The 14,605-nt window shown below is 42.1% G+C and overlaps 1 protein-coding gene across 2 annotated transcripts in view; it reads right to left on the bottom strand.

Annotated features, from left to right (window-relative positions):
• The window catches only part of ezrb (ezrin b), a 55,718-nt gene that overhangs the window by 27,275 nt on the left and 13,838 nt on the right, over positions 1-14,605 (bottom strand). For both annotated transcript variants that reach the window (XM_036984802.1, XM_036984803.1), the window contains exons 4-8: positions 7,163-7,258; positions 3,871-3,993; positions 3,560-3,711; positions 2,963-3,046; positions 2,606-2,752 (exon numbers count right to left, since the gene is read on the bottom strand). In XM_036984802.1, the coding sequence (XP_036840697.1) occupies positions 2,606-2,752; positions 2,963-3,046; positions 3,560-3,711; positions 3,871-3,993; positions 7,163-7,258 (602 nt within the window). The remainder of the gene's footprint in view (positions 1-2,605; positions 2,753-2,962; positions 3,047-3,559; positions 3,712-3,870; positions 3,994-7,162; positions 7,259-14,605) is intronic.

The raw sequence follows: 14,605 nt of genomic DNA, 5'->3' as shown, positions 1-14,605 counted from the left end.
CTATATTTCTTCTGCTAAATGAGGGTGTGTGTTTGTTTGACAAAGGGCCTAAGGACTAAAACCTTGGCAGAATGGCAATATCTGACACAAAAAGGAGCAATGCTACGTTAGTGTGTGTGTGTGTGTGTGTGTGTGTGAGTTCTTGGCAGTAATGGTGCTACATATTGTCTATGGCCTGGAACCCTCTTCGCGGGGCCTGCGCTCTAAGTTAGTCTCGGATTCTTAAGGCACAGCTTGAAAAACCAGTCAGCGTTGCCATGGTTACAGCCGAGCCCCAGAATGCACAAACACACACACACACGCATGCATACACACTCAAGGACACTAAGAACCCTACATACACACACAGAGCCCTGTGTTTGAGTGTCTCGCTCTTCTTTATGGTTAGCCAGATTTACAGGTATCAGACTACTAACTTAAAATAAGAGCGTTAGATTCATTTTAAAGCCATTCTATGGTACAAAAGTTTCTGTGGGGCGGCAGGGTAGCCTAGTGGTTAGAGCGTTGGACTAGTAACCGGAAGGTTGCGAGTTCAAACCCCCGAGCTGACAAGGTACAAATCTGTCGTTCTGCCCCTGAACAGGCAGTTAACCCACTGTTCCCAGGCCGTCATTGAAAATAAGAATTTGTTCTTAACTGACTTGCCTGGTTAAATAAAGGTAAAAAAAAAAAAAAAAAAAGTTTCTGTAAATAAACACTTTGATGGAACTCTAACACTCATCAATGTGTGCTTTGTATGGATTTAAAGCGAAACATAAAACCTCCAGACAATTTGGACACAAGCCACAATAATGTTGGTGGAGAGTAAGACAATGGGGAATCCCAAACAATCCAAGTTACAGCACACCATCTGTGGCCACTCAAGTTACAGAGTTACAGCATTGCCATCTGTGGCCACTCAAGTTACAGAGTTACAGCATTGCTATCTGTGGCCACTCAAGTTACAGAGTTACAGCATTTCCATCTGTGGCCACTCAAGTTACAGAGTTACAGCATTGCCATCTGTGGCCACTCAAGTTACAGAGATACAGCATTGCCATCTGTGGCCACTCAAGTTACAGAGTTACAGCATTGCCATCTGTGGCCACTCAAGTTACAGAGATACAGCATTGCCATCTGTGGCCACTCAAGTTAGAGATACAGCATTGCCATCTGTGGCCACTCAAGTTAAAGAGTTACAGCATTGCCATCTGTGGCCACTCAAGTTACAGAGTTACAGCATTGCCATCTGTGGCCACTCAAGTTAAAGAGTTACCATCTGTGGCCAGACAGAGTCTTCTAGGGGCTCTTGGATCAGACAGCTTTCAAGAGACCTTTGGCATGGAGGGTTTAAACAGTGCATGAAGCTGTAGGGAGGGAGTAACGGCCGTTAACAACACAATCCAGCAAGAGGTTAGTCCACTGCACCCAAAACACTACTTTGGCATGTCTTCCAGACATACTTTTCTGTGCTTGATTGGGTGGAGTAGTCCCAAAAGTGCAAAGTGTAAACCCCAATCATCTAGCACTCTGACAGGTTCACTCAAACGCTCAAAGTATTTGAAAATAAACAAATACTACTTGACTCCTCTGCCAGAGGGTCAGTGACTGCAGGGCCATCGGCTGTATAGAGAAGCTGGGGACACATATTAAATGAAATAAAATCACATTTTATTGGTCACACACATATTTAGCAGATGTTATTGCGGGTGTAGCGAAATGTTTGTGTTCCTAGTTCCAATAGTGCAGTAGAATATAACAATTCACAACAATACACACAAATCTAAAAGTAAAATATATATTTATAGAAATATTAGGACGAGCGCAAAGTTGCTTAGGAGCTAAAAGCAGAGCTGCCATGTCTGTCATCTGGAACATTAAGTCACAATCTACTTTAACACATTACCTTTAGTGACCTCAAAGGGAACAAGTAGTTAACACATTACCTTTAGTGACCTCAAAAGGAACAAGTAGTTAACACAATCACGCAGTTACCGCATGTGTCACCCACACATTTGGTGGATCGCAGATTCACAGAGCAATCTTGGGTAGGAAGGAAGACACAGTAAAAGCTCATCAAAAGATAGAGAGAGTGGAAGGGAAGAGAGTTGTGGTAACTGTCTGGTGAGAATCATCTTCATTGGTACTGATTAAGTAAAGACGCGGGTTAACCTGTACGGCTCCAATAGTCAAATCCATTGGAATTAGGCTTCAATGTCTGACACAGAACTGTGGCTAAGGCCGGAAAACACACCGGTATCATTGACAAGCAGAACCAGAATGGGTAGATAGGCTACAGTACGTTAGACCTGGGTTCAAATAGTATTTGAAATCTTTCAGATGTGTTTGATTGAGCTTGTCTGGCTCAATGGAAGCATTGGGATAGACCCAGAAGTGTAAACCTTGCCCAACTGGCACACCAGGCATTATCAAGCAAACCCAAATCAAGTTTTTCATGAATTGACCCCCTAGTGGTCAGTTTAGAGAGGGAACATGGGTGGTGTCCAGTAGGGAATAAACGTTTTGAAACAGACTGAAACTGGGAGGGACTACCTGGACATTTAAATGTTTCTTTACAAAACATTTTGCTACGGTGTGACCTACTGAACAGGACCCTGTTTCTTACTTGTCTTCCTTCTCGTAGATGTTGAGTCCCAGGGCATCTACTCCCAGCCACAGCTCGGTCCCCTTCTTGTTCTTGATGTCAAAGTAGTTGACTCCGTACATCTCCAGGTCCTGAGCTATCTTCAGGTACTCCAGCATGGCATCCTCCCTGCACAATCAAACATGACCAAATTAAGGAATGGTTTGGAATTGATTTGACTCCACACACAAACAACGCTGCTGTACTATTCATTCAACTGCTCTACAAGAAACTATTGACTGCTTTTTGAGGTACAACAAATAATGCAATTGACCTGTTTCCTTATGACAGGGACACCAACATAGAGATTCATACAAACCAAAACAGACCGAAACTCACTTGAGCATTCCACAGTGTTCCTCATGCCACACCTGGATCCTCTCCTCCCACTGATCCCTGGACAGCTTGTGCTGCTCAAGAACCCTACAGAGGAGGAGGAGAAGGAGAAAGAAGAGGAGGAAAAGGAGGAGAAAGAGAGGGAAGAGGGAGGAGAAGGAGGGAGGACAGAAAGGAAGAGAGGAAGAAGGAGGAGGAACAGAAGAGGGGGGTAAACAGAGAGTACACTGAATAAAGGGTACTCATGTTATGATCAATATCTGGATTCCTTTGTGTCTATGTATGTATGTGAACACAAAACTTCATCCTGTTCTGATTTATAACAGCAGCACACTGAGCTATTGTCTAGTATCTGTACTCCTGGCTTCCTATGTTCCAATGTCGATACTAGCATACCACTTAGAATGCACCCACAATACATTGATATGAATGAAGCAAAAAGTATGCTTCATGCTACTGTGCTAAAATAGCTCTCGGGTGTGTCCTAAATGGCACCCTATTCCCTATGTAGTGCACAAGTTTTGACCAGGGCCTGGATAGGGAATAGGGTGCCATTTGGGACGCAGGCCTAGTGTGGGCTGGGAGTGGATCGACGCTCACCGCTGGGGCAGCAGACGGTCTGAGGTGAGGTAGCCGGGCCGGTGGAGGTCCCGGGTATAGTCTCCGAACTTGGCCTGGACAGAGTAGGAGGCCAGCAGCACGGCCGTCTCTGGGGGACAGTACACCTCATCGCTCAGGATGCCATCCTTCACCTGGACACACACACACACACACACACACACACACACACACACACACACACACACACACACACACACGCTTAACAAATTTGTTTGTATCAGCAATGAAGCATTGTGAGTACAAAGAATAGTATAACAGTGTGTGTGTGTGTGTGTGTGTGTGTGTGTTACCTGCATGAAGAACAGCTTCTGGGTGATGTCCTGGATGAGCTCCTCAGACACATCCTCGGGGAAGAACTTGGCGCGGAACTTGAACTGCAGCGGGTTCTCCTTCTTCACGTCCTGGGAAGACACCTGGTTGGAGAGAGACAATTTATTGATCATTGATTGATGTATGCCCTCTGAGAATGATCTGCGTCCCAAATGGCACCCTCTTCTCTATATAGTGCACTACTTTTGACCAGAGACCTGTAGTGCACTACTATAAGGGAATAGTGTGCCATTTGGGATGTAGCCCTATGTCTACTAGTTTCATGAGTAGCAAAGAATGATGGGATTGGATCAACTTTCTTTTTCCCGGAGGGTTAAATTATCTTGGACGCACGGTGCTGCATTCAAAAATGCACTGTTATTTTCCTCTTTAAAAAAGGGATGGGTAAAATGGTACTGATAAACTTGAATGATCCTCTGTAACGTTGTTTGTTTACTGGCATTGGTCTCTTCTTCTGTGTTGGCTCCGAAACAGGAACCAAAAGGTATTGATGAGGCGAATGGGGTGGCTGTGTGAAGAATGGGAAGTGAATGGGGTGGCTGTGTGAAGAATGGGGAGTGAATGGGGTGGCTGTGTGAAATCACTGGAATGTTCCTAAGTAACTAAGTAAAGTTACTCTACTACCCCTATAACCATTTATATACCTTTCACTGTAAACTAAGTAAAGTTACTCTACTACCCCTATAACCATTTATATACCTTTCACTGTAAACTAAGTAAAGTTACTCTACTACCCCTATAACCACTTATACACATTTATACACATTTCACTGTAAACTAAGTAAAGTTACTCTACTACCCCTATAACCATTTATACACATTTCACTGTAAACTAAGTAAAGTTACTCTACTACCCCTATAACCATTTATACACATTTATACACATTTCACTGTAAACTAAGTAAAGTTACTCTACTACCCCTATAACCATTTATACATATTTCACTGTAAACTAAGTAAAGTTACTATACTACCCCTATAACCACTTATATACCTTTCACTGTAAACTAAGTAAAGTTACTCTACTACCCCTATAACCATTTATACACATTTCACTGTAAACTAAGTTACTCTACTACCCCTATAACCATTTATATACATTTCACTGTAAACTAAGTAAAGTTACTCTACTACCCCTATAACCATGTATATACCTTTCACTGTAAACTAAGTAAAGTTACTCTACTACCCCTATAACCATTTATACACATTTCACTGTAAACTAAGTAAAGTTACTCTACTTCCCCTATAACCATGTATATACCTTTCACTGTAAACTAAGTAAAGTTACTCTACTACCCCTATAACCACTTATATACCTTTCACTGTAAACTATGTAAAGTTACTCTACTACCCCTATAACCACTTATACACCTTTCACTGTAAACTAAGTAAAGTTACTCTACTACCCCTATAACCATTTATACACATTTATACACATTTCACTGTAAACTAAGTAAAGTTACTCTACTACTCCTATAACCACTTATACACCTTTCACTGTAAACTAAGTAAAGTTACTCTACTACCCCTATAACCATTTATACACATTTATACACATTTCACTGTAAACTAAGTAAAGTTACTCTACTACTCCTATAACCATGTATATACCTTTCACTGTAAACTAAGTTACTCTACTACCCCTATAACCAGTTATACACCTTTCACTGTAAACTAAGTAAAGTTACTCTACTACTCCTATAACCACTTATACACCTTTCACTTTAAACTAAGTTACTCTACTACCCCTATAACCACTTATACACCTTTCACTGTAAACTAAGTAAAGTTACTCTACTACCCCTATAACCATTTATACACATTTATACACATTTCACTGTAAACTAAGTAAAGTTACTCTACTACTCCTATAACCATGTATATACCTTTCACTGTAAACTAAGTTACTCTACTACCCCTATAACCACTTATACACCTTTCACTGTAAACTATGTAAAGTTACTCTACTACCCCTGTAACCACTTATATACCTTTCACTGTAAACTAAGTAAAGTTACTCTACTACTCCTATAACCACTTATACACCTTTCACTTTAAACTAAGTTACTCTACTACCCCTATAACCACTTATACACCTTTCACTGTAAACTAAGTAAAGTTACTCTACTACCCCTATAACCATTTATACACATTTATACACATTTCACTGTAAACGAAGTAAAGTTACTCTACTACTCCTATAACCACTTATACACCTTTCACTGTAAACTATGTAAAGTTGCTCTACTACCCATATAACCATTTATACACATTTATACACATTTCACTGTAAACTAAGTAAAGTTACTCTACTACTCCTATAACCACTTATACACCTTTCACTGTAAACTAAGTAAAGTTACTCTACTACCCCTATAACCATGTGTGTGACCTCTGATGTGATACCAGAGCCATTTGATACATACAGTACATATCCTGTATATACAGCTCTGGTGATAACCATCTGACCCATTTGGAAATGCTGCACATTGACACAGGCTCAACTCAATTCCACAAACACATGTGGAGGTGTTTTACCTATAATGTAACTATACTGTAGATATACTGTAGCTATACCGTCGCTATACTGGCAGTACAGAGTCTACATGATCTACAAATGAATGAAGACAGAGCAGTGTGAGATTTCTGTTTGCTCAGGAACAACAGCAAGAGTGAAGTAGAACTAGTATTTTAGTTTCTAGCAGTTCACTAAGAGTTCACACTACCGACTGCACAGGAATTTCATTGCAGTGGATTCACTGGAAATTGCTTACATCACAAATGGCGCCATATTCCCTGTAGAGTGCACTACTTTTGACCAGAGCCCCGTGGGGATCCTTATGGGCCCTGGTCAAAAGTAGTGCACTAAATAGGGAATAGGGTGCCATTTGACAGAGTCCCTGACAGGATGTGAAAATAAAAGAAGAGAGATTAAGAATTAGCCACAGGAGTGAGAGAGGGTGGCCATTGGGCAGCCGCAATGCATTATGTGAATTCAATAATGCAGTGAGTGAGTGGCAAGCAAATGTAGTGTGGAGTGATTTGACCCCGCCTTTAAAAGAATGTGCTCTTTTTGTATGGCCTATTTTATTTTGTTTACCATAGAATGGTTATGGAGTCCAGCGGTTTAAGAATACAGCGGGAAATGGTTTGAGAATGCCTGAGCAGATATGGACAAATATTTGTACAGTACTACATCAGGCAAAATACAGGGGACTTGTAAAATTTGTAGTCCTAGATTAACCTTACCTTTTTGTCAAGCTTCAGCCAGGTGAGGTATCCTTTACCGTCTACATACTGAAGACCAGAGTACCAGACCTCCCTCAAGCCGATGGTCTTCACCACCTGTGAACGAGAAAGAGACAGTACTATGAATCAACACTGTCAGTAAGACAGTTACTAGAGACAAACTGTACATACCAAACACAAAATAAATAGGATACACTGTGAAGGCAGGAACCTGAATTGAGATCTGAGCACTTCTTGATAATTGCATAAATCATGCATTGATGTCAATGGAAGATTTGAGTGAAAACTCAAGTTACATGCACAGATCTCCAGGACAAAATGAATGGATATAAGTAAACAATGTATAGTACCTCTATATATTAAATCCACTAGCTTACACAACTGCCACACGGCAGTAGTATATACAGTACTGGTCAAACCTACTCCAAGGGGTTTTCTTTATTTTGACTATTTTCTACATTGTACAATAATAGAGAAGGCATCAAAACTATGAAATAACACATATGAAATCATGTAGTAACCCAAAAAGTGTTACATCTAAATATATTTGAGATTCTTCAAAGTAGCCAACCTTTGCACACTCCTGGCATTCTCTCAACCAGCTTCATGAGGTAGTCACCTGGAATGAATTTCAATTAACAGGTGTGCCTTGTTAAAAGTGAATTTGTGGAATTTATTTCCTTCTTAATGCGTTTGAGACAATCAATTGTGTTGTGACAAGGTAGGGGTGGTATACAGAAGATAGCCCTATATGGTAAAAGACCAAGTCCATATTATGGCAAGAACAGCTCAAATAAGCAAAGAGAAACGACAGTCCATCATTACTTTAAGACACGAACATCAGTCAATACGGAAAGTTTCAAGAACTTTGAAAGTTTCTTCAAGTGCAGTTGCAAAAACCATCAAGTGCTATGATGAAACTGGCTCTCATGAGGACCGCCACAGGAAAGGAAGACCCAGAGTTACCTCGGCTGCAGAGGATAAGTTCCTTAGATTTAACTGCACCTCAGATTGCAGTCCAAATAAATGTTTCACAGAGTTCAGACACATCTCAACATCAACTGTTCAGAGGAGACTGTGTGAAATCAGGCCTTAAAGGTTGAATTGCTACAAAGAAACCACTACTAAAGAAAACCAATAATAAGAAGAGACTTGCTTGTGCCAAGAAACACGAGCAATGGACATTAGACCAGTGGAAATCTGTCCTTTGGTTCCAACCGCCATGTCTTTGTGAGACGCAGAGTAGGTGAACGGATGATCTCTGCATGTGTGGTTCCCACCATAAAGCATGGAGAAGGAGGTGTGACGGTGCTCTGCTGGTGACACCGTCTGTGATTTATTTAGAATTCAAGGCACACTTAACCAGCATGGCTACCACAGCATTCTGCAGCGATACGCCCTCCCATCTGGTTTGCGCTTAGTGGGACTATCATTAGTGGGACTATCAACAGGACAATGACCCAACACACCTCCAGGCTGTGTAAGGGCTATTTTTCCAATAAGGAGAGGGATGGAGTGCTGCATCAGATGACCTGGGTTCCACAATCCCCCGACCTCAACCCAATTGAGATGGTTTGGGATGAGTTGAATCACAGAGTGAAGGAAAAGCAGCCAACAAGTGCTCAGGATATGTGGGAACTCCTTCAAGACTGTTGGAAACGCATTCCAGGTGAAGCTGTGTGTTATTTCAGAGTTTTGATGTCTTCACTATTATTCTACAATGTAGAAAATAATAAAAATATAGAAAAACACTTGAATTAGTACGTGTGTCAAAACTGGACTGGTACTGTACATCGATTAAAAACTTGATCACTGCCTGGTACGGCAATTGCTCGGCCTCCGACCGCAAGGCACTACAGAGGGTAGTGCATACGGCCCAGTCCATCACTGGGGTAAAGCTGCCTGCCATCCAGGACCTCTACACCAGGCGGTGTCAGAGGAAGGCTCTAAAAATTGTCAAAGACCCCAGCCACCCCAGTCATAGACTGTTCTCTCTACTACCGCATGGCAAGCGGTACCGGAGTGCCAAGGCTAGGACAAAAAGGCTTCTCAACAGTTTTTACCCCCAAGCCATAAGACTCCTGAACAGGTAACCAAATTTGCTAACCGGGCTATCTGCATTGTGTCCCACCACCCGCCAACCCTTATTTTTACGCTTCTGCTACTCTGTTCATCATATATGCATAGTCACTTTAACTATACATTCATGTACATACTACCTCAATAAGCCTGACTAACAGGTGTCTGCATATAGCCTTGCTACTCTTTTTTCAAATGTATTTTTACTGTTGTTTTATTTCTTTACTTACCCCCCCCCCCCCCACACACACACACACACACACACACACACACACCATTGGTTAGAGCCTGTAAGTAAGCATTTCACTGTAAGGGGTATTCGGAGCACGTGACAAATGAACTTTGATTTGATTTGTAAAATAAACTAGATTGTAGCACCAGTGCTGCATGATCACAAGCAGAGCAGAGCATCTTGTATAAACAGGCCTTTGAGCCCTGTGGCATTATGTTGGCACGGCCCAGAGCGCTTGCCCTTAAAATGACATACTCAGGTACCAGGCTTAATCTGGCCAGGCCTCATAGGATTACACTTTTCCCAGCCCCGGACATACGGGTTAGCTCCTTCTAGCCTGGAGCCAGATCTGATTGTGCTGTCTTGCCAACTCCTATTGGTCCCAGATCTGTTTCTTATGTTTTGCCAACTCGTATTGGTCCCAGATCTGATTGTGCTGTCTTGCCAGAGTTGATAAAACAGCACATACAGATCTGGGACCAGACTCAGCTCCTTCTCCACAGGAGACTTTGACTGGAAAAAGCAGTAAGATCAAATCTGCACTGACTGAAAGCAGCGAGTAGCTAGCCACAACAACGTCATATATATTCAGTTGTTGTGCTTCAATCAATAGCTAGAGGACTCCTGATATCTCCAGGAGTGATAAGTACATTTTTATCCTAATCTGTTGTTGTCTAGTACTGTCTTTTTTCTAGCTAGTGCCATCTACTTTAAATGTTGTCTTTCTCCACTCAAGCTTAACATCGTTGCCATCTACTGCCCACAAGGTAATCATCGAGTTCCTTAATGAGCTTGACACCTTCATAATCTAATTTCCTGACAATGGCTCAACACTCATTGTACTGGGCGACTTCAACCTCCTGGCGTCTGCCTCCGATTAATTTCTTTCCACCTCTTTCTTTCCACTCATTTCCTCTTTTCCCAGTCCCCTGCCACTCACAAGGCAGGCAATGCGCTTGACCTCATCTTTACTAGATGCTATTTGCCTACTAATCTCACTGCAACCCCATTCTAGGTCTTTGATCACTACTTTGTTTCTTTAGTAGTTTCCCTCTCCTCCAACCCTACCAACTCATCCCCTACCCAGATGGACATCCGCCATCGCAATATTCATTCTCTCTCTCCCACTACCATCTCCTCTTCTATCCAATTATCTCGCTCTAAATCCTTCTCCCTCCTATCTCCTGATTCTGCCTCTTTGACCTTACTATCCTCCCTTTCCACATCCTTTGACTCACACTGCCCCCTTTCCCCCCGGCTGGCTCAGCCCTTCCCTCCTGCAACGTGGCTGAGTGACTCATTGCAAGCTTAAAGAACAGTGCTGCAGGCAGCTGTGCAAAAATCGAGGGGAACTAAACTTACGAAGGACCGTTCATCCTTTCACTCCCTCCTCCCTACCTTCTCTTCCTCTGTATCCTCTGCTAAAGCTACTTACTATTTTTGCTAATGACATGGCACTGGCATTAAACAAAGCCTGTCTGTCTATGTATGCTGATGATTCAACCATATATGTGTCAGCAACCACAGCAAGTGAAATCCCTGCAACCCTAAACAAAAAGTTGCAGTCAGTTTTAGAATGGGTGGCCAGTAATAAACTAGTCCCAAACATCTCTAAAACAAAGAGCATTGTATTTGGTACAAATCATTCCCTAAATCCTGGACCTCAGCTGAATCTGATAATAAATAATGTGGCTGTTGAGTAAGTTGTCATGGTCAAAACATATTAATTCAATGGTTGTAAAGATGGGGAGAGGTCTGTCCATGATAAAGAGATGCTCTGCTTTTTTGACACCACACTCCACAAAGAAAGTCCTGCGGGCTCTAGTTTAATCTTATCTTGATTCTTGCCCAGTCTTGTGGTTAAGTGCTGCAAAGAAGGACCTAGAAAAACTGCTGCTAGCCCAGAACAGAGCGGCACATCTTGCTCTTCCCTGTAATCAGAAGGCTAATATCAATAATATGCATAGCAGTTTCTCTTGGTTAAAAGTTGAGGAGAGACTGACTGCATCACTTCTTGTTTTTATAAAAACAATGTGTTCCAAATAGTTTGTATAGTCAACTTACACACAGCTCTGACACACACACTTAACCCACCAGACCTGCCACCAGGGGTCTTTTCACAGTCCCCAAATCCAGAACAAATTCAAGAAAACTTACAGTACTATATAGAGCCATGATTGTATGGACCTCCCATTTCAGATTGCTCAAGGGAACAACAAACTTGGTTCAGATAGTTTGTGTACATACTCATATGTAGGTTATGTCAGATGTTTTAAATGTATGTAGTTCTGTCCTTGAGCTGTTGTTGTCTATTAATGTTCTGTATTATGTCATGTTTTATGTTTTGTGTGGACCCCAGGAAGAGTAGCTGTTGCTTTTGCATTTTATCACTCTAAATTTCAAGCTTCTGCATCTAACCCTAGGAAACTCTTTTCCACCTTCTCCTCCCTCCTTAATCGTCCACCCCTCCCCCTCCCTCCTTCCTCTCTGAGGACGACTTTGTTAACCACTTTGAAAAGAAGGTCGACGACATCCGCTCCTCATTCAATTAGCCTATTGAGTCCACTGGTCCCACTCACACATAACTATCCTACGCCTTGACCTCATTCTCCCCTCGCTCTCCAGTTGAAATTCTATGACAAGTGAGGTCCGGCCGCCTGACAACCTTGACTCCAAACCCCCCTCCCCCCTTCTCCAGCCAGCTCTGGAGACCTTTTCCCATTCCTCACTTCCCTCATAAAATCATCCTCGACCACTGGCTGCATCCCCTCTGACTTTAAAATGGCTAGAGTCTCTCCACTCCTCAAAAACCAACACTCTCACTGGTCTCCCTTATGTATCATCTTTCCAAAACACTTGAGTCTTTGACCAACTCTCTCGCTATCTCTCTCAGAATGATCTTCTTGACCCTAACCAGTCAGGCTTCAAGACGGGTCACTCAACCGAGACGGCTCTTCTATGTGTCACAGAGGCTGTCCTCACTGCCAAAGCTGACTCATCTCCTCTGTTCTCATCCTCCTAGGTGCCTTCCGCACCATGAAGCATCAGATTCTCCTCTCCACCCTCTCAGGGCTGGACACCTCAAGCATCACATACTCTTGAACTGCATCCTACCAATATTTTGTCTTCTTTTTGCAACAACAAAAAAGTGATGTTAGTGTGTAGTTCCAGTAGTTAGCTGTCAAAAAAGTTAATAACTACTGAAAACACTACCAAGATCTGAATTTAGTTCAACTACCACCAAGCTACAGTAAAATGTAATTAAATGACTACATATAGTTCACTACTGGTCTACTACACTGGTCTATTCCCCAACACTATGCCTCTATTGTTTGACTTCTGAGGAACCCTAATAGTGAATGACTAGTGTGTACTGTCTGTATGACTGGTTCCTTTACAACACACTGGAACATTAGGAAATGATGGGCTGGGAATTGCCAGGGACCTCACAAACCAGTATTATCATGATACTTAGGTGCCGATACGATATGTATTGCAATTCGATACTATCATTCTATTGCGATTCGGTGTCACAAACATATTGCTCACCATATGTTTGCTGCAGCAGAGGGAGAAGAGAGAGCCATGAGAAAACCAGTTCTGATCAGTCATGGAAATAAAAGTGCTGAAAACTAATTGGCTCCCTATTTAAAAAGAAGATGGAGAACAAGCTTTGAAGGAAAAATACTGGAGTTTTGGTGCAGGTACAGCCAACTAGCACAAAAATAATATTACGCTATTGTCAAAATGATAAGATAACATATATCGTAAAAGACTACACCCTGATATGTGACTATATCGATTTTATTCTCCCATTAATCAGGGATTAGCGTAGTGAGAGGGAAGAGTAGCCAATTACAGATCTGGGAAATCACTTGTTGGAGAGGTGCTCTTTTCCGCTGACTTCGGAGCTCAACTGTGATAGACCAGAGACTTCTTTGATCTCTAGGTTTTTTTATTATTTTCCAAAATGACTGCAACATAGATATATGTATAGGCTGAAATGGCACCCTATAGTTCTATATTATGGGTTATGGAGAGTCTATAGACCAGGCATTTCAATTAGGATGAGAAACTCTCACCAGTCGCCAGGCCATGTTCTGTTTGTGTCGCTGACAGATTCCCCACCCAATCATCATGTGGGGTGCTTAGCTGGTTGGGTGAACACACACACACACACACACACACACACACCCATTCCTATCCGATAAGCAGTGGCCAAGGTTAACATAAAATCAAGCGCCCAGTACTTACTTAGCTGCCACCAAATATGGATCTGGGCTAACGTGCCAGAGTTGCAGGAGATGAATGACTTTGATTCAGGTTACATTTTTTCTCTCCAAATTGTATTTTAGCACAACAAGCACTGACTAGTCAGGCCTGAAATGAGAGAGTGCATCTGACTGTGTTGTCTCCCCTGGAATGAAAGTCCTGAGGGTTTCAGGACACAAACAGCCCCTTTCATGGGTCTTTGGGACCGGGAACCACACAGAAAGGAGGTAGAGAGAGAGAGGGTATTGAGTCATCTAAATGAAGGATTCCTTTTCCCCAGGGGAATAAGTACAACTAGAGGCCTTTGTCCGTCTGCAAAAGCAGAACATGTCCGTCTAGGGATGGGTCAAACAGATTTTTATCAAATAACAATAGTACCTGTATTAAAGACAAAACCCCACCGTAAGTACTGGAATGAACTAATCAACCTTCCAGGAGTTAAAAGGCTGCAAAGTACTTGACCAAAGAGTTACAAACTGGGTGTGACACTCACTGCCAGGCCATCAGCCAATCATTAAACAGCTCTAAGACAAACATTTGCAGTTGAATCAATGAAGCTCAAACTGTAGATTACATGTTAGCTGTTCTCACCCAACACAAAAGACCTAGTTTAGTCCCACAATGGATTCAAGAATTGTGCCATGCATGACATCAAAAGATTCTCTCATTCTTTATCTTTGGGGCGCAGATCATTGTTAAATATGCAGTATTATTCAAAGGATTAAAGATGTATAATATACACAATCTACATCCTGTATATAAAACTGGAGGGGAAAAAACTATTGAGAAGCAGCTTGAACCACCTCTGGACAACTTTAGAGAATCTCCCACTCTGCATCACATGCAGTCTGAACAGTGAG

The sequence above is a fragment of the Oncorhynchus mykiss genome, chromosome 8, assembly GCF_013265735.2.
Source record: "Oncorhynchus mykiss isolate Arlee chromosome 8, USDA_OmykA_1.1, whole genome shotgun sequence".
Lineage (NCBI taxonomy): Eukaryota > Metazoa > Chordata > Actinopteri > Salmoniformes > Salmonidae > Oncorhynchus > Oncorhynchus mykiss.
This window is presented reverse-complemented; position numbering and strand designations above follow the sequence as displayed.